This window comes from Syngnathus acus, chromosome 12 (genome assembly GCF_901709675.1).
Source record: "Syngnathus acus chromosome 12, fSynAcu1.2, whole genome shotgun sequence".
Lineage (NCBI taxonomy): Eukaryota > Metazoa > Chordata > Actinopteri > Syngnathiformes > Syngnathidae > Syngnathus > Syngnathus acus.
This window is the reverse complement of record NC_051097.1, coordinates 10,502,698-10,529,310: the sequence shown is the minus strand read 5'-3', so window position 1 is coordinate 10,529,310 and position 26,613 is coordinate 10,502,698. Positions and strand designations below refer to the sequence as shown.

The following is a 26,613-nucleotide window of genomic DNA, read 5'->3' as shown; positions in this document are numbered from 1 at the left end:
ACACTGCAACAATTTGCAGGGTGAGGCAAAATGGTGCCCAGAAAAACCTGTTTTATTTGATCTAAATGTCCATCGTGTGAACATGCTCACTGTAACCAGTCCAGGGCATAACTTTCTTTTAACAAAAATCAGGAAGAATTGTTCATGAAATGGAAGATAATCTTTTGTCAGTCTTGGCTAGACATGGATAAACACCGCCACCTAGTGGTCACCGGTGAATCCTCCGCTATTGTGACTGAGAATAAGAGCCAAAGGCCAACGTGTCATCTGATTCAGTTTTATTCTCGTTATGACGCAACATTAGAAGTATATAAATATCTGTTTTCTTTTTTTTTTTAATATACAACATCTATGACATCCATAGAGCGTTTCTCCTCGGGCAAAATACAAAAACTCAATAACAACTTTTTATTGCACATCTTCTAAAAGACAAAAAAGCAAGTGGGAAGCAAACGTGGCTAACGCTAGTGTTTACACAATGGAAATAACAACGGCACAGTGGAGACAGGACGGGCTTCGAGACGACTTTTTTTTTTTTTTTTTTCTTCTCCACGTCAAACCCAGTGGGTGACACACAACAAACATTTTGGCAAATGAGCACTATAAAAAAATAGACAGCGGCGAAGGCGAGTAAACAAACATCAATGTGCTTTCGACTGGATGCTTTAATGGCTCTGTTCAAGACAAACGACGTTTTTTTTTGTTTTTTTTGTCTCGTCATTCATTACGCCCGAGCTGTGAGCATTTAAGGTGCGTTTGTTTCTTCCTATGATAAAATGCCCAAAAAATCAATCCCAAACTGCTATTGACTCGTGCTTATTTTTTAAAGGCCTCAAAATGCGCAAATGACATGAATCCTCCTAACTCGAGGTAATGTTACATCTTTTTTAACCAATTGGAACAACTAGTCGGGCGGCACCAGTGCAGTGGAGCGTCCCTCGCCAAAAAACATGATGTCCATCCAGTACGTTAGACACCGACCACATTCTTAATCCGTTTTATTCGCAAGATGCTACATTATCACGTACTCACTCTCGCCTCACTTTCCCGACGAGAAAGCCATCCGCGGTGAACGCAAAACTCCGAAATGAAGCAACCAATCCAAACCACACAGAAGGAATGTGAGGACGACTTTCACCGTTGGTGGACGCCAAGCAACGCGACGGAGGCTGTACTGCATTAAAACAACAAACAAGCTTTTTATGGCACCTAACCGGCGAGGCGTCTCACGATTGGCCGGGCTCCGGCGTAACAGCTTGTCCGGTCCTTCGTTTAAAAACAAAATGTTGATGAAAACGCACCAATGTTATTTTGTCGTGACAGGAAGTCACACACGACGCCTTCCCTCGAGCTGAGTCTTTGTCCGTGCGCCTGCACGGGTCTCATTTGTGGTTTCCCGGCGCGCCGGTTTCTTCTTGGCCGCCTTGTCGGGAGGCAACGTTTTGTCGGGGGGTTCCGAGGCGTCGCCGCTCGCCTTGGGTTCGGGGTGTTTTGGCTTTGAGTCGTGATACTCCTTAACGGGGGGCTGCTTTTTGGGCGAGGGATCTTTATGCTTGGGCGGCACCACGGCTGGCTTGTGTGGCGCCCCCATGGGGATGCTCTTCAGAAGTTTGCCCTTTGAGTTTGTGCTTTCTTTGACCGCCGGAGGGGAGGCTGCTACTGGACATTTTGGTTCCGGCGGCTTGGCGGCGCTGGGCTGCGTTGATTCCTCACCAAAGGGCAATGTAGGCTCCCTGCATTTGGACTCGAGGGCTACGCGAGAAACAGGAGGGGCTTCTCGAAATGAATGTTTTGGATCGAGGACTGGGGTGGATTGGGGGCTTGACCTGGTTTTGTTTCTATGGACCAAAGTGCTTTCACTAGGACCTGCCGTGGCATCGGCGCCTTCCTGCTGATTCGAGGTGCAAATGTCTGGAATCCTCAAGACCTGTTCTTCCAACAGCTTCGAAGAACCTTCGGCCTTGGAATAGACTGATGGCAGATGCTCTTTCTTGGGCATTGGTGTGACACCCACTGACATGGCGCCTAAATTAAACACGGACACTGCTTGTACACCACCCAGTTCCACTTTTGGATCACTAACCTTTTTCGAGGTGGACCCGTCACAGTGAACGGGAAAGCTCTGACCGGAAGAGGTTCTGACGAGCTTAGATGAAGCAACATTTGGGCCGGAACTAGAATTGTCACTGGGTATGCTTTCTTTGTCCAGACCCAACCTCGCAGGAGAACAAGCATCTGCTCCCACAGGGGAAATCCTCCCGTCGACTTGCGGCTGATCCGTTTCGTCATCCTGGTCTTCGTTGCTGACTTCCCGAATGGAAGGTGTCTTCCCGCAGGAGAAGTGCGAGCTGTGACGGGAAGCGGCCACCTTCATGCAGGTTCTGCTCTCCTGCTTGGGGCTGTCACCGTCATGTCTGCTCTTTGTTTTCTCTCCGATCGAGTGCTCCTTGGGAAATGGAGTTGGGGAAGCGGCGGTGTCGGGACTCGTGGGGCACGCTAGAGGACTTTTGGGTTTGTCGGGAGCTTTCAGCTGTCGTTCCGCCACATTCTGGAGCCACTGGGGAGGGACGGCTAATTTGCTCTCTGCCATTTTGGATAGACACGAGTCCGTTTTGGAGATTCTGGGGCCCGAGAGGAGGCCGATGTCCAGGGTGCCCTCCAGAGGCTTGAGAGGGGACACGTGCCGGCCCTCCAGTTTGTAGTCCGACGACGTCTTCCTCAGAGGGCCCTCGCCTGACGAAATGAGCTGCAGTTTCTCCACGGCGCTCTCCCCTCGTCCCGAAAACATCTTAGGGCCCATCGGCCCTTCACCGCCCAGGCCGGCCTTCATGTGCTCGTGAGCAGCCACGGCCGTGTCCAGCTGGAGACTTTTGGAGCGGGTGGCGCCGAAATGGAGGTTGTCATGGATGGTGGGGGAAAGTCGACACACAAAGTCGTCTCGCTCTTCGAAGGAGAGCCGCTTCCTGGTGAAGTCCATGCTAGAAGCCTTGAGCTCCGACCTCTCCATTTTGTCTTTGGGCGCTCGAGGATGCGAGCGATCTCCGTCGCTCGCAGCCGAGTCGCTGACGACGTCCGAGGCGCGGCTGAGTTTTTTGTACAGGACGTCTTTCAGGGCCACGCTGGCCGTTTCGGTTTTGCTTTGAGTACGGGAAAGGAAGTCATCGGCGCCTGATGGATCGGATTCCCGCTTGGTGCTGGTTTTGTCGAGTTCGTCCAGCGACTCCTGCCGTTCCCTGCGGCCCGCCGGCCTTTTCAAGCAGCCCTGCTCGACGGGCCGCACTCGGGGGACGGCCGTTATCGCCACCTCGCAGGCGCTCCCGTCCGTGGCGTTGCCCTCGCCGGTGTCTCCGTCCTCCTGATCCTGAGCCTCCTCCTGCGTCACCTCCAGGCTTTGCTTGCGGGCACACAGGTGCTTCTTGTCCGCCACGTAGGAGGGCGACAGCTTCTCCTCGGACTGCACCCGTTTCAGGAGCGGGGAGCGCGGCGGCTCAGCGCTTTTAGGCCGCACAATGTGGCGGATGATGGTGGGTGGCGAGTGGATCTTGGTGGGGAAGGCCTGGGCGCTTTTGGAAATGGCCACAGAGTGTCCGCTGAGCAGCGGCGAGGGCGAGCGCTGAGGGGAGGTGGGCTGCGGGGTCGGCGAGGGTGTGCGCGCCAAAGGGGAGAGAGGAATGCTCCCTGCGGACTTACGCCGCCCCTGACGGAGCCGCTGGCCCGGTAGCTTGGGACCCAGGCCGTGCAAGGTGCTGGGCCGGATGTGAGTTGAACCGGCGGGGGAGTTTGGCGTGCTGGAGCTGGGTGAGCTGCTTTGGGAAGAGTTGCCACCTGCAATCCCCCAAAGAAAGTCAATTGAACAGACTGCCGGCTGTGTAAGCAAAAAGGCGTCAACTTTCCAGGCTTGCAGTCCCGCTATTTTGCGTATTTCTTTTGTACTTTTAATAACTATTTTGGGCTTTTGTTTTAATTGGGTGTAATTCTCCTCTTGACCAAGAGATGGCGGCACACTTAACTTTAAGACTTAATTTGTTAATAATGAAAAAGGATGTACTTCAGCATGGCCTGTTTTTTTTTTAATGATAGAATGGGGGACATGCAACCTTTACCTGAGAGGGTGAAGTCAGGAGGTGGGCGTAAAGCGGCGGTGGGCGAGCGGGGCGAGAGGCTATGCGTGGGCGAGCCGGGCAGACTCTCACCCGATGACAGCGAATGGTTGAGCGACGTGAAGCTGCGACTGGTGTGAAGCAGAGGCGACGGCTGCATGGCAAAACGCCGGAAGAGGGAACGCCGCCTAAGGGGAAAAAAACAAAAAACATTCAGGGGTTTGGAAATTTAAACTCTGGACAAAAATCCTTGCCGACTTACTGGTACCTTTCCGGTGTCTTCTCCTTTTTGGCTTTCTTGGCGCATCGCACCATCTTGCTCTTGTAGCTGTTCCTCCTGGCGGGGCCTCTCTTGATGGACGTGTTTTCGAAAGGGGTGGTGGTGATTGACACCTTCCTTCCGCTCTGAGGACGACCAACAGGCAAAATGAGAGGCAATGGGAGAATGTTCCAGGACTGATTTGATAATAGGGTAGTGTCAGTGCACCGACCTTAACTAGAAGCTCCACCACCTCGGTGTGGACGAGCCCGTGGACCGCCTCGCCGTTGACGTGAGTGATGAGGTCGCCGGCTTTGAGTCCGGCTTTCTGCGCGGGGCCGCCGTCTTCCACGTTCTGTCAGGCAAAAGGGGTGGGCGCTCGTCATCACGCCGCTCCAATCCGAGGACGAGCGTAACGGAGTCTGCGTCCTTACCCAGACCATGTGGTAGACGGTGTAGACGTCGCTGTCGCAGGCGTACACGCGGATGGCCCGCAAAGTGAAGCCAAATTTCTTGCCGCTGCCGTGGATGACTACCGGCTGCCGCGCCAAAAGCGAGGAGGAGAACGAGTCTCGGCTGGGCGAAGAGTCTCGCGAGGAGGAGGGATCCGACGACAGCGAGTAAGGGGACAGTGGGCTGGCCAGCGGTGAAGCGCCAAACATGTCTGGGAGGATCAACCAGGGAAGACTTTCAGATCATTTCAAACAAAACTACTCGAGTGACTTTCGTTGCACTAACCTGAGGGGATCATGAGCGACAGTGCACCGGTGGAAACAGACTTGGGGACTTTGGATATTTGCGGCTTCTCGTGCCCACCGCCTCCGCCGGGTCTGGGAGAGAGCGCAGACGTCCCCTGGTCTCCGACCGGGCTCTGCACGCCCTCGCCCCGGGGCGTCAGCTGGTCTAGATGCTCAGAGAAACTCCCTGATTGGATGCGAAAAAAGTCAAGCGTGAGACACTTGGCTTGCTACCAAAATGAATTAAATCGGGCAAAAAAAAAAAAACGGGTAGCTGGTCCGTTGTAGTTTTTTGGTTGTTCACTTTACCAGAGAGCGTTGCCCCACTGCGAGTGCTCCCAGGCGTGGTGGCATCGTGCTCGTCCCGCGGCAGCTCCCCGACAGACATGGACGTCTTGCCGGACGACTCGTCTACTTCGTTCTCCGAGGCCGAGATGGCGAACTTGGGGAGCGAGCCGGCACCTGGACTCTGCGGGAGCGGCTCGCTGTCCGCCGGCAGTGATGGCCTACGAGACGGAGGCAAATATAAATTTAGTCCTACTTGGGAGGTACGTGGGTGTATTATTTGAGGGAGGCATTTACATGTCTGTGAAGTCGGGCGTCCAGCTGAGCGTGTCCAGCATGGGCGGGCTCTCGCTTTTCTTGTCTTCCGGGGCGTCGCCTTTCTCCTCGACGTGGCCGCGAGACAAGTCCAGACTGCTGTACACCTGACCACCAAGGACACATTTCAATAATGATCACAGCGGTGTCTCATCCAGTGGTTCCATAAAGACTGTTTCCTTTTTGATCCACTGAAGAGACGGTGGCGACAGTCACCTTGGAGAAGCGGTGAGAGCAGGAGGAGAACTGGCGCAGTTCCACGTTGAAGTCCTCGTCGTTGGTGTCGTCCTCCTCCGTCTCCAGGTGGTGGTAGCGCTCCGAGCGAGCTGTCGAGATGAGACAGAGTTCGTTTTTTTGGCCCAGTTTTCAGAAAAAAAAAATCCCCCAAAAGATGCCCAAGCCTACTCACTGTCGAAGTAGCTGGTGTCATCCTCGGACTCCAGCTGGGGGATGAACTCGGCCTTCTGCCGGAGGAGGCCGTTCCAGTCCAGGTGGTGAAAGAAGGAATGCTGCTTTACTTCGGCAGCGCCACCTACAGGCACACGGTGGGAAACCGTTTGCGCTTTTTCCCGGCTATCAATGTGAAGGTGTTCTCTACCTGCGCCCATCCTCTCTAAAGGATTCTGCCTGAGCAGAACGCTGATGAGCTCTTGGGCATCACCAGGCGGCGCTTCTTCTCCGTCGGGCCAGTTGATCTCATCTGCGCACACGTTTATTTTTAAAATTCACCTAAAATGTTGTTGCTCCTTTCAATTGTTTGCTTTCCACTGACCGCTGATGACCTGCCCAAAGAGCTCCTCGGGCGTGTCCCCGAAGAAGGGCACGCAGCCCACCAGGAATTCATAGAGGATGATGCCCATGGCCCACCAGTCCACCGGCTTGCCGTAGCCTTGCCTCAGGATCACCTCGGGAGCGATGTACTCTGGCGTGCCGCACACCTAAACGCAAACAAAACAAAAGTTGCAACCAGGAGAAATCCGAAACAGAAAGTAAGCCGTGACGATCGCTCACCTGCTTGTCGGAGAACTCGCGAGCGTCCTTCTCGATGTGGCCTTCGTACAGGTTTGTGGTCATGTTCATCAGGCCCACTTTGGACAGGCCGAAATCCGTCAGCTTAATGTGGCCCATGGACGTCACCAGCAAACTGAGAAACAAAGAGGACCGAGCCCTGCCGTGGTTAGCGAGAAATAACAGAAGACTTTCACGGAAGGGCGGTGGGAGTCGCTCACTTGTCTGGTTTGAGGTCTCGATGCACGATGCCGTAGTTGTGCAGGTACTCCAGTGCCAGCACAGTCTCGGCAAAGTACATCCGGGCCATGTCCACGGGAAGCGGGCCCATGTTCTTCAGCAGGGTGGCGCAGTCTCCTCCTGGGAGGTGGGATCAATCATGTCATCATCACCATTATTGTCATATACCATCTCAGAATCATCATTTATTTTTGTGTCATTTCTGTGGCCGCCCACCTTCCACGTACTCCATGACCATGCAGAGGTGCCGTCTGGTCTCAAAGGAGCAGTACATGGAGACCACGAAGGGGTTCTCTGCAAAGGTGAGGATGTCCCTCTCCACAAAAGCCTGCTGGATCTGGTTCCTCAGCATCAGGTTCTGCTTGTTGATCTTCTTCATGGCGAAACGCTGCTTGCTCTCCTTGTGCCGCACCAAGTACACCGCGCTGCCCGACAAACACGTCTAATTAGGCTCACTTTGTTTTCATATATCTTGTTTGCATTTGGTGGCCTTTATTTTTATACAGACAGATGTTTGGTCTTACCCGTAGGCGCCGTTGCTGATGAGTTTGGTCAACTCAAAGTCCAATTCGCACGGTTTGCGTCTGGACCTCAGGGCGCCGCTCAAACTTTGGGACTGAAGCAAAAAAAAAAAAGATATATTGATGTATGAAGAAAAAGAAATATTTAAGCAATCGATAGGCTTATTTGGAAATCTTACGCAGTCGTCGGTTTCTGGAGTTTGTGCAATGCCGCTGTCACTGCTGCTCAACTGAGCCATCTCTGTACGAACAAAGTACAAATGAGCAAAATGCTAATTTCAGTCGGCCCATCTATGGCGTTTCGCATTATACGCTAGCAATAAGCTGACAGCCTTTCATTAGATGAGATTTAATGAGTTGGAAGAGCATTTTGGTGTTCAAATACACATTCTAGTTCCATTTTCATTATTGCCTAAGAGGGCAAAAATAAAGTTTTTTTTTTTGAGTGAAACACAAAATGGCAAGCGGTAATGGCGCTGACTGAGTTGATCTGGAGTGAAAGTAAATGAGGTGGAAACGAGACTCATCTAAAAGTCATTAGCAGCCACCTTGCATCATAATAAAACACACCAAGGTCCATGTGCGCCCATTACGCCAGGGAGCGCACAACACGCGTCTGCCGCCATTTAACATCTGTCCGTGTGTGCGTGTGCATGCTATTCCTTCTTCATGGACATTGTGGAATGAGTAGGGTCATTGGGGAGACAATCTGTTCACGAGCAACGTTTCACTTTTTTTTCCCTTTACAGCTCAACCGAGACATTACACACCGTTACCTCCGCTAGGGAGCTTACGTTTTCATCCCAGCGCAGCTCCCCGTCTACATTTTCCCCCCATACGTCAACATGGATTGGTCAATGTTTAGTGTGATTGACTTTATAATTGTGTTGCATCTTAATTGTTTATTTTTTCTTCAATATTTCTTATATTTTTCAATTGGATTGTACAGGTTATAGGTCATATCAATGGTGGAAAAATTTGATTGGTGATATTGGTCTGTTATTTGAACAGGGGTGCGTAGACTTGTAATGAATACCATGTGGGTGAGATAAGAGAATGGAGTTGCAGACCTTCCAAAGGATCTCTGGTCAGGCCCAGCTGGCTGATGATGTAACGCGGGATGTCCGTCTTAATACCCTGACCCTCCTTGGCGTGGCCCTCGGCCGCCTCCAGGAGATGGTAGAACTCCTCGGGGTCAAACTCCTGCACAGGGGAAAAAATATTTGACTCGAGTCGAAATGTACAAAGCGTGCTTCCCGAGTGACATCGGAGGCAGCGTACCAGACATTCCAGCAGTCGGGCCGGTCGGGCGATGACCATGAGGATCTTCTTGGCCAGCTCGCGGATGAAGTTGACCTCCTCGCTCTCAGAACGCTCGGTGGACTGCGGCGAGAAACGCGGTGGAAAAGTTACATTTGGTGGAGCGGAAAAGGTCCCCCCCGATTACGAGCGCACTCACCTCCTGCACGAGCCTCTCCAGCTTGTCGGTGAGCTCGCAGAAGTAGCTGGACGTGACCAGGCCCAACCGGCTCTTCTCCAGACAGTCGCGTGCCAGCTCGATGATCTGGTGGTGGGCGAAGCCGAGCACGCCGTCGGCCAGCGGCAGGACGCTCTCGGGAGAGTTGCCGCGGATGATCTCCTGGATTTTCTCTTCCATCTGAGCGGTGGCCTAAAGACGAGAAGTAAGGTCACGTGAGGTCAAGTGACAAAGACGGCGCGAGAATGTCGGCAGCCCACCTTGGGGAAGCGCTCCTTGTAGACGTGATTCATCATGATGATCTCGTGGTCGTAACAGGACGGAGACCTCCCAGGGCTGGCCGAAAACAACACAGTCATCCACACGCGAGAGTGTGTAACGGGACAGCGTGGCGTTGGTACCTGAGGCTGCGCGAGCGCGGGCGCATGCCGGCTGCCCGGCGACACTCGTCGGCGGAGATGTTCTCGGTGCAGAAGTGCTTGGAGAGGAAATGCAGCTCGTCCGGCGTGGGCTGGAAGGGCAGCTGGTGCAGCTTCTCCTGTGATGAACAGGATGACTGGAAGTGAAACAAATATACATTCAACAAGAAAACAACACAAAGGAAAGCAATGGCGTTAGCGTTAGCACTTAGCATGCACTGAAGGAAAATCTGACTATGAAAATATTTAAACAAAAGTTTTGGGATGCTCACAGAGACGGTGGAGTTGGGCGTGTTGGTTCCATATCCAGAGGAGGGAAGGGAGGCCAGCGACCAGCGGCGACCATCGCTCCTGACGTCACAAACACCAACGTCAAAACAATAATGCGCAATTCGTCTTATGAGCCACGACAAAATAAATTACCTTCGTGCAAAGGAGAAATGAGCGGAGGCACTCGGGGAGAAGTTCCTCGGGCTGTCCTGTGGACTCGTGCCTGCGGGAACATATAGTGATGAGTTTCGTTGCTCAAAAGACATCAACTGCACTTTGACTGAAATTTAGCATCAAGTAACACAACATGGATGCCAAAAGGGATAAATGCTCGCAAGGGCAGGAGCCAAATAGCTAATTAGACAATACTTCCCCCCCCTGAGTGCAACGTAAACAACAAAGGCCGTGTCCATATATGGGCATAACAACAAAAGAAGTCCACCAATGAGAAGCAACGGCAAAAAGCTCCCACTCATCCAGTTCCTTACCTCGACTAGCAAGACCGCGCCTGAGCCACACAGTCAAGTTGTCGGAGAAAACATTTTGCGGATCCGAGCGCATCTTTCCCCCGCTGGGCTCAGACTAAACACTGAGTCGCCAGTGGCGACACGGCTGCTTTTTGCACCGCCAATGGCAGGAAATAAAACGCCCCACGGTCAATGAACGAATCCCTCCCTCCGCCGTAGCAGCACTTCCTCTCTGGAGGGTCTTGGCTTCCTCAAACGACACAATCGTTTTGGTGGCGGCAAGCGCCTCTCTTGCATTTTCGTAACAATAATAATTTAAAAAAAAAGCCTTTCTTGCATTTTAGTAAAAAAATAAATCGAATTGGAAGATTTTTGTTTCCAAATATTTCAAATTGTTTCCCCAAGTAAAAGCAGTAAAAAAGAAAAAAATAATAATCACCTGTGTAAAGCTTTCAGGGGGGGGGGGGGAAAAAACCATGAATGAATGACTGCGGTACCTGTGAAAGACGAGAGTGGTGAGTGGGGTCGGGGTAAACCTGTGGACTGGCTGCTTCCAATCAGGCTTTTCCTGTTGCTTGTCCGACAGCTGGAAGAACAGATTAACAGTCAGTGACACAGATCCACACAAAAATATGAAGACTGTACTGGGAATCACTACCGCCCGAGTCAGCCATTTTAGAGTGAATCATTCTTGGTCTCATTTTGTTATGTTAACCCAGTTGCTACATTTACAATCATTCACTTGTTCCCTATTTAATGATTTTTTTTTTTGTAAACTATATTGCCCACTACTTAAAATCCTTAGGTAGATGGATAAGATGATGACGTGATTGAACACAACGAGACGCGTAAGAAACACGTCTGGCGGGAACAATTCAGCCACGTTGGCGACCTTTCTGTACGGCCAGGACCGATCAAAAGAACAATGGGACGCTCTGTGTACGTGCGTAGAAATGCCCGAGTAGGCAGACTCGGCGTGGTTGTCAACGCATGGCTGCAGAGGTCACGCCGAGGGCCCGTGACACGCTAATGTCACGTCAGCGGCCCTGCTGAGCTCCACACTTTTATGACATACATATCATACTACAATGGTACAAAACGTTTGAAAATGATACTCTTTCATTATGTAAAGGACAAAAAAAAAAGTCAAATTGGACTAAATTTAAATGAAAATAAAATTTCACAAAATTCCCACGTATTTAAATTCGGGACAACACCAAGCGAGGCGCTAACGTGAGCCGGTTAGCTCGCTATCTTGTTGGCTAGGTGTTGTCGTCCTTGTTTGGCTTTGGCGAGATCCATCCTTTCTGCGCGTTCATTCACGGTGACGGCGTGAAAAAGCATCTGGTACACAGGTGCGGGCGTCAAAGCGGATCAGGTTTAACGGCATCTATTTATACGCGCTCGCTGCGGATTAGGCCAGCGGATGCCACGCCGCTGCCCAATCAGCCCTCGGCACGCTTGATCCTCGCGCTTCCTGCCGCCGCAGTGTTTGGATCAAAGAGTTGTTGAATGGTTAGCGTTGACTTACACTTACGGGACAGTGAGTAGCGCCCATTCACGCTGGCGTCCGGGTAAAGCGCCGCATAGATAGAGCTCGCCAAAGACTTCAAACCACAGGCCCAATGCTAATGGTCATAAACAATTAAAATCAGGGGGAAAAAAAAAAAGATTTTATTTTTAGACCATACAAAGTAGTCTCAATCTGTCAAAAAGACCCTTTTAACTTATTTTGGGAATCAAGCGAGGCAAAAATAGACGAAGATGAATGAAACAATTTTAGCCTGGCGCAGAGACTTTTGCGTTTGTGCTGTCAGAGCTGTCAGGTGCGCCGACTCGCATCAACGACAAAACTACAACTCGATGTCACAAATCTGACATTTACCGCTTCTATTATTAGTCTAAAAAAAATAAAAAAATAATCAAACACTCCCAGTCAAAATTGTGCATGTTAAATTCATACAATACAAATTATTGTAACTGTAAATCTGTGTATGTAAAAAAAAAAAAAATTCTTGTAGACTTTTTTTTTTTTTAATTTTTGCTCCTTATTGCATGTTTAAAAACTCCACGTCATGTATCTCCACAACCAATATGAAACACGAGTGTTGGAACGCAACATGGAGTGCAACAAACCAGCCGCTATTTACTGCTAAGCCGTTTTCTAAGTAGGTCATGAAGAGGATTAAAAATGAAATGAAAAAAAAAAATGCATTTCTATAGCAGTTCAAACCATTTCCAAAGACCTTGCGGGTGTCGCGCTGTCGATTGGTCGCTTCACTCTACATATGACAAATGAAAAGTGAGGTTATACGGGGATGCTGGCGTATGCAAGACAGCACTTTTCACATTTTCAATGGAGCGAGAATTTCAAGCGCTGAGCTCCCTTTGAGGGCCAACTATCTTCAACAGAACCCAGCCAGCATTGAGGAATGAAAGCACGCTATCAGCGGGATTAGGGAAGCCAAATTTAAGACTCGGCAAATGTCTCTCAGGTGTCTTCAAAGGGATTTTTGTTGTACTATACCGTCATTAATTTCCTTGTTTTCTTTTTTTAGATTTTGGGGAAAAAAATACACGAGTGTTAGCACAATTTATTTTGCAAAATTATTTTTAAAAAATTCTCTCAAAACACCATTCTGATTAACTGTTTAAAAATCATCATTATGGTCATATTTAGACAATTTTCTTGAAAACGATTATTCTCCTTACAACAAATCGGATTTAAGTTTTTCATATTTCAATTATCTGGGAAAAGTATAACTTATCTTGTACATTGTGACTAATCAGCGTGATGACTCTGACTTTAGCCGACTTATTTATAAAATTCTCTTCCGTCACCTCCCCGTTGTTGTTTTTGCAAACGGAAACCAAAACTCTGATCTCAGTGCGGGTAACATGACACATGGCAACGGGATGTAAACACTCCCGAGTCCAGAAAGCCCGTTGCGGCACGCTCCCGTGTCAAGTTGAGTCGCTCGCGGGTGGCGTGGTTACTTTTGGGAGCGACGCAAGCGAGCTCTGCCCGAGAAATGCGGCGTGATCAAATTTGGACGAGCGCTACAATCCCACATGACGTCCGAGTCGGGCCACATGAGTCGGAGAGTAAAAGAAAATTCATGTACAGTGTATGACATTATTCTCAAGTCATATAAATTACAATTTTGGATCAGGACATTTTGTCATTTCCCGTTTCTATTGGCGAGCAGTCCCGCACAGGTGCCCGTATGGTCCCGACACAAGTTCTGACGAGCTCTCACGTTCTTGTCTTTCCTTCAAATGGGCCAGATTCAGCTCGTGGGAATGCAATGACTGTTTAATAATGAAAGTTTTCTGTCAACAACTAATTCACGAATCCATTTCTTCTATCAAAACATGCAAAAGAGCCTGTTATGTAGACACACACAGTCAAGTGGACTTGACTCAGTAACTACGACTTGACAAAAAAACCCGTCTCCAGTTCCTTCCAGTCAGTAGAACATAACACTGCCCTAAAACACAAGCAATAACCGAGCGGCTGTAAACACTCCCGAGAGCAGAAAGCACGTTGCGGCACGCCTCCGCGTCAACTTAATTCCAAAGCAATCTTTCCCCCCACGAGACGAGGGTGGAGCGGGCTACCTTTGGGAGCGTCGCAGGCGAGCTCGTCCCAAGAAATGCGGCGTGTAAAAGTTGCCCATCGGCGTCCACAAACTACAATCCCACATGCCGCCGTCCGAGTCGGGGCAGAGGAGCGGGAGCTGAGCGGCGGGACCGCTCGACTCAAAGCGGCGGCGGCATCGGCGTTCCGTGTTCGGCTGCGCCGTCCTCATGCCGCGGATAAAAGACGTAATCCTGGGAGGATCCCGAGGGGACGATCCAGGTCAGGTTGCAGCGGAGCTGCGATGTGCCAGAGCAGCTGACTCTTTGTTTGCACGTAACAGGCACCTAGCGCTGATTACGCCGGAGGAGGAGGAGGGAGGAGGAGCTGCTGCTGCATCATCCCTCCTTTGGGTCGCCGCCAAAAATTTGACAGGTCAGCGTATTAATGTGGGAATTCCTCCAGTTGTGCTGTAAACACGAGTGGCCACTCAAAAGATGAACAGTAAAGGAGAAGGGTAAAAAACAAAAAAGATACCAAACAATCTCCATGACACGAACTTTGACCTTTTGATCCGCCTGGGATTTGGGACGTGCCGATTGGCCGCTTGGCGCCAAAGTGCGTGCACGGTCGCACCACGGCGAGCATTGTGTCAGGACGCCGATGAATTTGACGGCTGGGAGAAGCTCGGGCAGGGAGGGGAGAACTTTAGGAAGGAGGCACGACCTCACGGATGAGAGCAAAGTCCCAGCTGCGCAAAAATGAAAAGTCACCCGCTCTGCAATAAAAGCGGAGCGAAGAGACTCACGTGACTTTTTCTGAACTGCCGCTTTGCGTTGTTTTGACATCCACATACAATAAATGGATGACATCATAAGACCAGATGGGTGGAATGTTCATATTAGACCATCTTTAGATTTATTTAACATCCATGCATTGTTAATTCCCTCAAACGTCCTCACACAACTCGGTCGTCTTTTGGGATCATTACGACTGGAGAGAGAGAGAGAGAGAGAGAGAGAGAGATAAGCCGTGTCGTTGACTTCGGTTTGACCTCGGCGTGGCGGAAAGACAGACAGTAGGGGAGCCGTTGCTGCATCAAGGTCTGACACGAGCAGACTTATCGCGGGCTGATAAGACCGGAATATTCGTCTGTGAGTTTCCCTTGTGTGTGCCGTGTGTGTGTGTCCCTGCTGGCCTTCACTCTAATTGTGGCTGTGCTCTCCTTTGGTGTTCCAGTTAGGACGTAACGCTTCACATGGGGCCAAAGTCAAACTTACAGCAAGAACATGGACGTCACTGGCTGGTAGCACCAACTGGCTAACAACTTAAGTCTCTGTCAGCACGACAGCAAAGAGCAAATGTTTGCGAGTAATAAACGCACCCAAAGGTTTCAAATTGCCAGTAGAGGCCACAAGATGGCGGCAGAGCATTACTTTTTCTATTCAACCGGGGTGACGGCCTGTCTGAATGAAACTCCTCTGCTCACATCAACATAGCTCGCTGGCAGCAAAGTGGCGCCAAAGCAATACTTGTATATTAGACTTCTGAAGTAGGCTATAGCATCAAACGAGGGAAAATGTCAAACGCGGCGAGGAGTCTCTGGATACACTCTATCACCACGTGGCTATTTTGATCCCATGCGGCAGGTGGTCGGTCTGTCGGTCGCGCGTGGCGACACTCTCTTACCTCCAGAAGTGAAAGGCGTGCAGCGGGCTACACGGACTGCAAGGACTAGTGGGAGTGGGGCTCAAACTTCGGGGCGTGAGGCTGCAAGTTAAACGGAGCAAAGTGAAACGGAGATGTTTTAGCACGCACACACACACCGAAGCGCATTAGATATCTAAAATCGGACACGTGCACTCGGCCGAGGCGTTTGTCTCTCTTCTGGAGCCAGATAAATGGCTTTGACATTGTGTCTCCTCTGTCGTAGAAGAGAGCGGAGGAAAAAAAAAAAAAAAAAAGACGTCACACCGTGTCGCTGCAGTGCTGAGGTCACGCTGAGGTGAGCAGATTTTACTGCAGTGGGTTTAGGAGCTCATTAGCATCAGTTTATGCCTGCAGGAAAATGCCTCAAAGCCTAATTTGGCATCTTTTGTAACAAGTTTAAGGTGTGTAACAAGTAACAAAACGTCCAATTGGAAAAGATTCAAAGGGTCACATTTGTCATCTTAGCAAACGAATTAAACCATTTTTGGACTAATAGCTCTCACTCTCTTTTTATTGAAAAAAATAAATAATAGTAATGACCTCCAGATGGAGTTCCTTTCCCTTTCACTGATGATTCATCCACAGATTCGCATGCATCCCGACCCAGTTACTTGCATAAGAGGAAACTGGAACTTCCCTCCAGAAACAAACAACAATATGTGCTTCATACACTTATTCACTGGAATTTTGACTAGGTTAGCGAAAGACTATGACGCAGTGTCCCGTGACTCAACTGCGTCGTGATCCATGGACCACCTGTGCTATGGATACCTGCTGTTGCCGTGTCGATACGGTCTCGCGAGATAATACGACACTGCGTGTCGCAGCCTGATTTGAACTAGTTGACCGTGCATGTGTACGGTAATCCTATTAACGCGGAAAGTGAAATAACCTTGACGGTGTGTCCGTGAAAAACAGCGCACACACACGCACACGTTACAAGTGCAGAAAGAACTGCATCCAAGAAATATACCCCCCCCCCCCCCATTGCGGATTAGAAACGGTGGAGACAACAGAAGGGGGACAAACGCCTCAACGATGCCGACAAAAGGACGGCGGGGAGCAACCACCGTAGCCGCTCGCGCGCTAACACCGAGGTCGTTTGGAACGTTTACATTGCGGCATGGGGCATCGCGCGCACACGTGCAGCAAGCACACAAACACGCACGCGTGCAGGCAGAAGATAAGAGACTTCCTGCTGCAGATGCTAAAGCTAGCAAGGCAGCATACTCACTCGAGCGTCAGACCAGGAATTCGCAGCCGTTCCCGTTGGGCTTTCATGGCTGCTGTTTTGCTCTATTGTGATCATCATAAGCGCTCCCTGCTTGGCTGCAACGCATGCATGCCGTCAGCCAGACCAGCCCCCCCTCCGTCCCTCCCTCCCTCCCGCTGCTCGCTCTCCCTCGCACACGGACAAAGAGCAGTCAAAACAGTGCGATGAAACGACGAGGGCGACAAAAAACCCCACTCCCCAAAATTAGAGGGGCTTAAAAAGAAATAGACCCCACTCCGGGGCTTTTCGCGGTTGTTGTTTTGGTCCTTCCACCTTGAAGCTGTCAAACAAGACCCTCGGCTGCCTGCGGAGGGACAATAGCCCCTCCCTCCCGTGCCTTCATAATCGACTGCGCCCCCCCCCCCCCCCCTCTTTTGACAGCCCCCCAACAGCAAGTGACACCACCATCTGGTGACGAGGTGCAATGACTGATTATTCTAGGACATTTTTTTTTTTTGTATTCTGATACATCATATTGACGTCCTATAAATGGGTGTTGTCTACACACAGTTGGGTCTCTGTAACGGTGTGGAAAGTTTCCGATAAATATTCATAACTTAAGATGGGGATTTTTTTCTTCTTTCAAATAGTGATTGCCCCCCCAACCACTCAAAAACAATAGTGACACTTTCATCCATGTTCAACCACAGCAGTTCCTCAATCTAAATGCATTTGAGGCCGCCTCATCAAAGACCTGACACCATCGCCATGGTTACCGAGGTCATTGGAGGCTGCGGCAACCTGTTTGCACAAGGAATATTTGTCCAGGAGGTAGGTGACACCCAAATGGTGTCGCTGGACGAAAGTCCTTTGTGACTCAAAATTGATGTTTAAAAAAAAATAAAAAATGTATACGCAATAGAAAGAACTACAATTATGGTGGACTAATAAGATAAATATAAACCTGTCAGATTCACAGGAAAGCAACCATTTGTAGTCAAATGTTTCTTTTAACTTAATATTGTTTTTGGTGTGTACTGAAAAGATGACAGACAACATCTGAATCAATAACAACAAATTTACCACACTTGTTTCCTCATTCACACTTGAGACCTTGCAACACTAACAAGTCACATGACACCGGAAAGGGGGGGGGAAAAAAAGGCCGACATTTTGGACATTTTCACACAGGGGTGTACTCACCTTTTTTTCCAGTGGTTTAGACATTAATGGCTATGAGTTGAGTTATTTTTAGGGGACAGTAAAAAAAAAAAAAAACTTTTCATAGGACATAAAAACTTCACCACAGCAGGGTGACCAGCAGAAATTTGATTGACGGGTCACATCAGTCATGAGCGTACTTACAGGCTGCCTCTCCGGGGAAGACTGAGCTCTTTCTGTGAACAGAAAAAAAAAAAGGAAGCGTTAAAAGAGCAGCATTTAGACCACGTAGTGCACAAGGTTAAACTGAGGTCAGCCTTGTCGTGAAAAAGTCCAACAAAGAACTCACAGAATCGCTCAGGAATTAAACGCCCGCGGCACTCGTTACGGGAGGGATAAGGCAAAATCCTCACAGCCGTAATCACCTGCGACTCACTTTGATTTATACAATATTGAAAACCTTGACTATAGAAAAGGGAACATGCACGACGTTAATTAGCTTTTACTTGGAACAATGCATATGCAATGCTGCTAAAAATTGTTTTTTAAAAAAAAAAGTGTTAGAGGCAACTTGCAAAATTGGCAGGCCTTCACTTGACTAAATGTAATTGTTTAATGGCCCGTGTAATTATCTCAATTAATACAGCATGAATCATTTGTTCAAACATTTTACTCTTAAGTACTTCACTGGATGTTTATATTGGACAATCCTCCAATTTACTGGCCTTCAACACAAGGTTCTCTTTGGGTTGAAACCTTTGCCCTTGAAGCAAAGAAATGGACGTGTTAAGGAGGCGCTGTCCCTTTGCTATCAATTACCGTCACGTCCGGTCATCAGACGAGCATCCCTGTTTCTTTGGGGAGACGAGACGGAGACGCGCGAGACGCTAATTAGCAGCGGGAGGTGATTTACAGCCGCGACATATCCACCAATCACAGCTCGCCGGCTCACAGCGGGAAAATCTGCTGCCGAGCATCCCTGAGGCAATTTGAGGGGGAAACGTAAGCCCGTCTGTCTATCCCAACTGTTATTGAGCCAAGGCACATATTTTGAATTACTGAGCAAAGATGGCGTAAAAAGTAGCTACACTGAGTCTGATGTGGCTAAAAAAAATCCTGATTCTGCAACAAGTGGCTACATAGGTCGTCAACTATTGGAAAAAAAATGTTGGTCACTAGACATCCCAGGCATAGATCAAGTAGAAAAACAAAAAGATTATTTGTCATGAATGAATAATTTTCAGATGAGAACCTGAAAATTGTCACATATACGTAACTTAGACTCAGCAAAATCCAAGACAAGCAAATTAGTGTCCGAAATCTATACAGAATGATAACGATACTAACAGACAAGGGATAAATTAAAATTGTTCTGCAAAGACACAAGATATAGTACCGCCGCTTAGTCTTTGTGTCTGTACATCAAACCTGCGTATTATCTACATATGAGCACCACACCACCTCCTAGAGGCCAAGGCACACACAACAGAAACAGCACATACAATATAGCAAAACCGCTTCAATCAAGTGGCAATAGGTAATTTTTTTTTTTTCTTCAATTTAATGTTTTGTTTGCAAAGATATTTGGGTGAAAATTATATTTACATTTTATGAGCAATACTTAAAACATTTTCATCACTCTGCAAGACCTAACACCATTAAAGTATTGGAACTCTGCAATGGCTTAAATACAAGTATTTGTACTCGAAACATGTCGGGGGGGGACAAGTGGTACTGGCGCATCCCTAGCGATAACAGATCGTTTTACTCGTTAGTGTGTGAGCTTATTCGTTATCATAGCGTCAATAAAGTGTCAATACCACAGCAATTCTTGCCGCTTCCTTTCGCGCACACACGGGAGGATGTAAAGTCCCTGACTGTGGTCAACACCAACAAAAAAATGAGTGCGGTCTGCTCGCCTACCTGTAGCCCCCGCCGCCTCAAAATGCTGGACTCGTCCATGGCAGAGTCACGGCTCGCCTCCGCATGCACGCAGCACCGGACAGCTCAACTTCCAGCCCGGCTACCTCGCTAATATCGGATTTGTGACGCCGCTCACTTGTCCCGTATGCCTCTCCCGGCTGCTCTTCTCTGCGACTTCCCCCCCGGCGGTAGAGGAAAGGGAGGCAGGACGACGACGGGTAAGGTGGGGGGCGAGGGGATGGGAAAGGAGGAAGGTGGGGGCTTTGGGACGATTCTCTCAAGGCATGAAAATGAGAGGATGTCCTTCCGTGCATTGTGGCGCTTCACAAGGCGGGTGAAGACACTCAGGGTTTGCGATAGGCGAGAGTTTAACTTGGCGTTCCGAATGCCGCACGAGGCGCCTGACGGGAGAGCCGGTTTCAGACTTAACGAGTACACGCGGCGGCGAGAGGATTATCAATTTCGGATTTTTCACACCTCTGGATGTGGCCTGCAACCATAATTCTGTATTCCGTGACTGTGTGCCCCCCCCACTGTTATTCATACGGTGTGGAAGCACTGCACGAATATTAAGTGTTCCTCTCACGTTATCCTCATCAGCAGCCAAATTCCCACAGAGGATGGCCGAGGGGGGTAGCGGGTGAGCGCGTGTCATGTGACAAATAGCTTGGTAAAGGAGTTAGCAATATTGGAGGGGAGCCAAAAATAAAGCCCCAAATAAATCACAATACTAAAAGTATTCAGAATAAAATAAATGAATACATTAATTCGAGTAGGATTTGATTCCTTTACAATCTGCCATTCGATAATGCGCAAAAATTTCAATACACTTAAATAGTTAGATATGCACGCCAATTCATGTTCACTTCTCAAAAAAACTTTCGAATAAAATGAACTGTCCAGCTAATTGACTTCCTTCGTTAAAAACCAAAGCAGCTTTTCATGCGTAACTTATTTAAAAAAAAAAAAGAATAATTCAGTTTCAAGCCACAATCTCAGAACGGATGATTAAGAAAATTTCCCCATCTGGCTCTGAAAGGAACGTGAAAACACAAAAGAGGCCAATTTTTCTTTGCCTGTGTCAGAATCCTCCAATTATCCTTCGCACCCACGCTGCCACTCAAGTCTTTTCTATTCATCCATTCAGAGAAACCGAAGGCCGAAGAAAAAAAGAAACTGACATACCACTTATCAAATCTATGCAAAGTGGTTTGAAAGTTTAACATCATTTTGCGCAACATGTTAGCATTAAGCTAGGAACATACCCCCCCCGATTTATCAGAACAAAGCAACAATGGACAATATATGTCATTGTGGCGTTATCTTGCTTTACGCCTCCGCCCGTGTCAGCCAGCACACCTTGGCGCCGTGGCATTATTGCGCCCCGTGGGTGCCGCGTCCTGCTCGCCGGCAGCAAATCAATACTCCACTTGTGCTGCGATATGGAGATAAGACTGTCATAATCCCCGCACCACCATGTGGTGCCTTCTCCCCTTCTACTGTTGTTGGGAGATGTCCTTGACTGATAACATTGACGTGTGCACGGTTTATTAAGGAACCTTTCAAATTGACCACTGACCATTTGCACTTGGCTCAGACAAACACTTTTTCTGTCAAATATTGCATTGCTCACAAATGTTTACTTTTTTTAGCTCATGTTTACTGATATTAAAGTAAAAACTTCGGTTTGACATTGTTCAATTCTCTTTTAAAATGAACTTATCCGGTCTATTATGACCATTCATGATCTGCCAGCAGTTGCACAACAGCGCCCCCTGGTGCGCACAAGCAGACTGGCACTTTTGTATTCACCATGGAGCACGAAGGGGGCCTTTCTCGGCTGTTGTTTAAAATGTTTCGAATTTAGCCTTGTGAAGATCTGTACTTTTGTTTTGTGCTTCGTTTGAGTGTATAATGAGAGATAATGTTATTCAAGAAAGGATGATGTCATGAGCCAGCAGGCTCACCTTTAGCGTGTCCAATGAAAGCAAACACGCAAGCGGCACGTTTGAGGCGCGCATTAACCTTTCCTTCGCCACCGACTCATCGGATTAGCCGCTGCTTTTGATCAAATCTCCCGGGGAGAGAACCAGATCGCCGCATTGATCCAAGGAGCGTTGAATGTCACCTTTACACCGAGCTTTGTGTTTGAAGCCCTGGCTTGCAACGAGCATACATGCCATGTTTTTAAATAAAAACGTTTAAATAAAAGTCATAAAAGGTCTCATTCATGTCGGTACTGCACTGAATATTTTTTGTATGCCGTTAGAATGTTCCAATTCAGAAAACGTGAGGAAAAAAAGAACATTTGTTGAGTTATTTTTTGGACTCTTTATAAGGCTCATAACCTCCTTGATGCGGTGTGCGACTCACCTGGCTGGAGGTGAGGGACGGGTCCGACTTGCCGAGGTTGAGCGCGCGCATGCGGACCAGGTTAGAGGAGGTGTCGGGAAACGACTGCGGCGGCCATGATGTTTGCTGGGCGTGAGCTGGGAGCAGAAGGTACTTGCCTGACATCACACATGAAGCAGACAACATTTTAGACTTGTGGCTTAGTAAGCAGTATTTCCCTCACGAGGCCCTCGCATGTCAACACAGAGGAAACATGCTTGGGGGCGCTTTTAAAAGCGAATGCTAACAACGGAAGCGCTGTAAATCCCCGTTTACCTGTCAAACCGCCGCCCAAACTGCGTCGTCTTATGTTCTTGCCGTCGTCGCTGAGTTGGCGCTTGAAGCGTGGCGGCAGCTCGGGGTGGCTGGACTTCCTGAGCCACGACGCGGTCGAGGGTGGGTAGAGGATGTGGTCCAGCTGCACGGAAAACAAGGTTATCAAATTGAACGTATGTAAGGTACACCAGAGGCGTGCGCATGATAACACGGTACATTAAACATGTATCAACATTGAAAATGCAAATATGCTTTATTAGGTGTACAAACATAAAATGATACATTTGGTTGCGCAACACTCAACATGTGAATAAGCTTTGCCTTCTTGACACGGTTTAAACTAAAAAAAAAAAGGTTTGACCAGATTTTGACTGCTGATAAGCTATCGGAGGTTTCCAATAAAGAGCACTGCTAATGCTAGCCTGGCTAACGCCATCAGCTTACAGGCGAGACACACACACAACCTTCCACAGGGTAAGTCTCAGGTGACTTTTGACCTTCCCCGCAGGGTTCCCGAAACCTAAGCGAGCTCTCTTTCCTTCCTTCCTGGCTGGCCGGGCCGCCTGCTGTGGACACTGCCAACAAGTCTTTATTTCCACAGCAAACACCAGCGGGTCACCGTGGGCAACCTCTGCTGCTGTTAACAAGACACACGCGCATGATCGTTTCGCGACAAACAAAAAGGGCCTCCTTTGAAAGCCAAGAAAATAAACATCATTTTGCATACGAAGAACTAGCAAACAATATCGACAGCCATTAATATTCCTTCCGATGATTAAAGCTCTTTGTAAGGACGCCCGTTCGTGTATGGAACTCTTCACGGGTCGGACGGTAACGGCAATTTTGTTGGCGTTTCTTTCAGACTGTTGCTAGGACACGGCGAGTATACACAGGCGCTTAAAACGGGAAGCGAAACGGCCGATCACGACTAACCTCTCATCTTGCTCTCCCGCCATTGTCTTGCGCATATCCCTTCATGTTTCCTGTACGCCTGGGGCGGGGGGCATCTCTCGGAAGAACGCAAATCATCCCGATCCGAATACAAAAATGAATTTTGCAATGATTGAAAATGTCAATAACGTATAATCTGATGGCACAAGAAGGTCATAACTGTTTCTTGGAGGCCAAACTGACTTCCAACCTACTTTGCTGCCCAAACGGGTCACAATAAACATGAGTGATAATGTAAGCTAAGCGTAATTGACATGCTAAATACGACTAGTCAATTCAGTGTGCGCATAACTACATCAACATGGGCTGACTAAAGGTCCTCAGGCAAGCCAAGTTAGCAAAGCGAATCTCTGCAATAAACTTGACTTGAGTGTCGTAATATTCACTGCGTGACATAAACATCATTAGTCTCACTTTCTGGGCCCACGGTGGTAAAGTAAACTCGAGTTCCGCCAGACCTCGTCTGTCTTGTTTAACCCCCAAGAGAGATTTTTTTTTCTTCCTTCAGTGTGAGGAGAAAAATAACATTTTTAAAATCAAACTCTCGCAGCGGGAACCCAACCGGCTCCGAAACGATGAGCCGAGCGGACGCCGACACTTTACGCCATGTCAACTGGCCGCGGCCTCGGGTTGTTGAACTCTGCGAGCGGTCGCGGGGGGATTGCGTTTCCTGTGTCGACATGATTTAAAGTTGGAAAATACAGGAGGCTCTTTCCAACCGTGACTTCACGCTGCAGCAGAACCAAGTGTCAAGAAGCACAGAGAAGTGCTTCAACGTTTTTTTTTTTTTGCCCTTCGCTAATTCTGACCCAACATCTTGAAGCATTATTCAGAAAATTGAATATAATTTACATATATCAACATTCCCAGCAACTGAATTAAGACTGCAGTTCAATTCAAACTCCGCCTACCTGGTTTCCCTCCGGCAATTGACTGCAGGGTAAATTCCGACCAAGCGCCATGTTTGCCGATGTTTGAGCCCAAATGGGCCTCCGTCGCGTGTGTCCGAGTATCAAGACAGGTGTCAAAAATCAAAAAGATGGCGCGCCGGGGCAGCAAACACTCTCGGGTAAGATGAGCGTTAATCAGATTGCGGTAATCCTCTTAGCCGCTAATGCATACACAGAAAGTGGACGCCCGCCCGGCCAATGGCGATAGAAAGTTAAACATTGTCCAGTGTGAGCAAATACTAGCGTGAAGCACCGATGGCCGGCAATCATGCAACTTGCTGGAATAAACAATTTGATCGGCAACAAGTAGCAACATTTTTAATGACGGCCATCTTGGTGCCAGCCAAACAGAGAGCCCAAATAAAAGGTCGAGTCGATTTGGATCTATTTCCAAAAATGTTTTGATATGGTCTCTACCACATTTTACTTATTGCGAGTGGGCGTAGAACGTATCCTCGTGATAAACGAAGGGTCACAGCGTATTTTTTCAGGATTCGCCTTATCAGACGCACGCAGGTCACACCGAGGCGGTGCAATCATTTACAGCCAGTTGCTTTACTTCCCCCAAATGTAAAGTCCACACATGCTTGGGGACAGAAAACACCCAACAAGCCCCCACTGGAGTCTGTTTTCAGACGCACGAGCCGCCCGTCGTCATCAGACGGCGGCGGCGACAGCCCCAGGATGCTTGTTCAGCTAAGCAGGATGCTCACGCCTATGAGACCAGCAGACAGGTTTTTGATACTTCAAGCCCTCCGCCGAGCAAAGTCAACAATGTCGGCTTTGGTGGAATAAGAGGGATTTGAAAACATATTTTTTAACATGTCAAAAAAGCTGAAGTGAAGTTTTCTTGTTCAAAATTCACTGACATTGAAAGAGTCTGCATGAAAGCACTTCACAGTCTCGCAGGTACAATTACTTTTCTTGTATGCACACCTGAACCCCGAGGCCATCTTGAACAATCCATTTGTATTTTTTTAATGGAATAACCACAGCTGGAATTCTCCACATTCACAAGCAGCCTGGTGCTTGTCTGAGCCGGTCGCGATCCAAAAGTTCCCTATTTTCCCACCCGTCTATTTCTGGAATAAATGTCAACTAAACATTGCAGACACACACGTAGGCATAGAAACACACACTTTGCAATCTGGAGGAGAACACAAAAAAACAGTCCTGCCAATACCCACAAATTTAAGAAAAATAAAATATGCTAACTTCATATTGTGGGCCTGAAATGTATCATGCATTATTACACTCACAAATCAGCTTTAAGTAATGACTGTGAAAGGATCTGATTTACATTTCTGGTGTTCAAGTTGTCAAATAATGGTCCTTTGTGGCATGTTGTCATACTGTAAACAATGCTTTTGCACCTGGGAAAACTAGGGAAGAGCACACACGTGGGAAAAAATGACAATATGCAGATAATAACCTCAAAGCACTTTGTCAACTTGACACAAGCTGAGGAAGCGCCAAGTCACTGTTGGTGTGGCTCTGGGAATTCTTTTTTACCAAAACGAGTTTTGCTTCTTTGAATGTTTGCGCTAATAAACATGCCTCATGTTTTCAGCCAGCTTGCTGAATACATTTGCATTAAATCAGTGAGCAAGTAGTTCATCATACATTATTTTAAGGGGGACATATTGGGATTTTTTTTTTTTTTACACATCAATAAAGTACACGTGACCTGACCAAATTTGAATGTAAACAAACTGGTTTTGTGAAGTGTAATTAATTTGAAACCTGATTGGTGCTGCCCACGTTAAAACTTTGTTCATCGAGGCGAACTAAAAGTGATGTGGAGGACCCATGCAGTGACCAACAGGCTTGCTGAGTGAAACACGTGGAGGGAGATGTTGTCTTTTAGGTTCAAAAAAAAAACTCAAGTAAGCTACTTATTTGTTTTGTTTACCTTCTCGTCTTCGTCACACTCATCTTCGGTACTCTCTGTATTTTGGTCCTCTCCCACTTTGGACTCGCTCCCGAAATCCGAGTCGAAGCGGCTCAAGTCCACTTCGGTGGACCTGTCTTCACACTCCTCCATAGTCGTCTCATTCGAGGACGAATAAAAAGAGAAGAAGAAGAAGAAGAAGACCCCCCCATGGAGGACTTCTCGAAAAATGAGCGTTAGCCGCTAATTAACCTACACCTGCGAATTGACTTCATTCTCCGCGCGGGGGGTACAAAAACAATAAACGACCACGGAAGTAAGTAAGTAATTCTGGCGTCTCCGCACCGAGTGGCGACGACGACTCTCAACGACCGGAGGAAGAGTCCATATTTCAGAGAAAGTTCTTCCCTCGGCCGCCGACGTCCTCGCCACTGGAACCCTCACTACCTTGGCGTCAACTAGTCCGGAG

The 26,613-nt window shown here is 48.3% G+C and overlaps 1 protein-coding gene and 1 long non-coding RNA gene across 6 annotated transcripts; one reads left to right on the top strand and one right to left on the bottom strand.

Moving 5' to 3' along the window:
- Positions 1 to 261: 261 nt before the first annotated feature.
- mast4 (microtubule associated serine/threonine kinase family member 4) lies at positions 262 to 26,613 on the bottom strand. 5 transcript variants are annotated; one of them, XM_037265322.1, is made up of 30 exons: positions 26,166 to 26,613; positions 22,353 to 22,494; positions 22,059 to 22,195; positions 17,967 to 17,998; positions 15,368 to 15,448; positions 10,596 to 10,684; positions 9,785 to 9,854; positions 9,634 to 9,712; positions 9,344 to 9,498; positions 9,203 to 9,278; positions 8,925 to 9,134; positions 8,747 to 8,848; positions 8,536 to 8,668; positions 7,645 to 7,706; positions 7,469 to 7,560; positions 7,161 to 7,369; positions 6,926 to 7,064; positions 6,708 to 6,840; positions 6,469 to 6,634; positions 6,295 to 6,396; positions 6,106 to 6,228; positions 5,913 to 6,022; positions 5,679 to 5,803; positions 5,406 to 5,602; positions 5,098 to 5,283; positions 4,794 to 5,023; positions 4,592 to 4,714; positions 4,369 to 4,505; positions 4,104 to 4,288; positions 262 to 3,825 (listed from the first exon to the last, which is right to left on the bottom strand). In XM_037265322.1, the coding sequence occupies exons 1-30, from the start codon at positions 26,295 to 26,297 to the stop codon at positions 1,328 to 1,330; spliced, it is 6,255 nt and encodes a 2,084-aa protein (XP_037121217.1). In that variant the 5' UTR covers positions 26,298 to 26,613; the 3' UTR covers positions 262 to 1,327. The 5 variants fall into 5 exon arrangements, with proteins under 5 accessions (XP_037121217.1, XP_037121218.1, XP_037121219.1 ...); XM_037265323.1 differs by having other exon boundaries at positions 9,344 to 9,480; XM_037265324.1 differs by lacking the exon at positions 15,368 to 15,448.
- LOC119131154 lies at positions 13,820 to 14,560 on the top strand. Its single transcript, XR_005099602.1, has 2 exons — positions 13,820 to 13,960; positions 14,022 to 14,560. It is a non-coding gene; the product is annotated as an uncharacterized LOC119131154 (long non-coding RNA).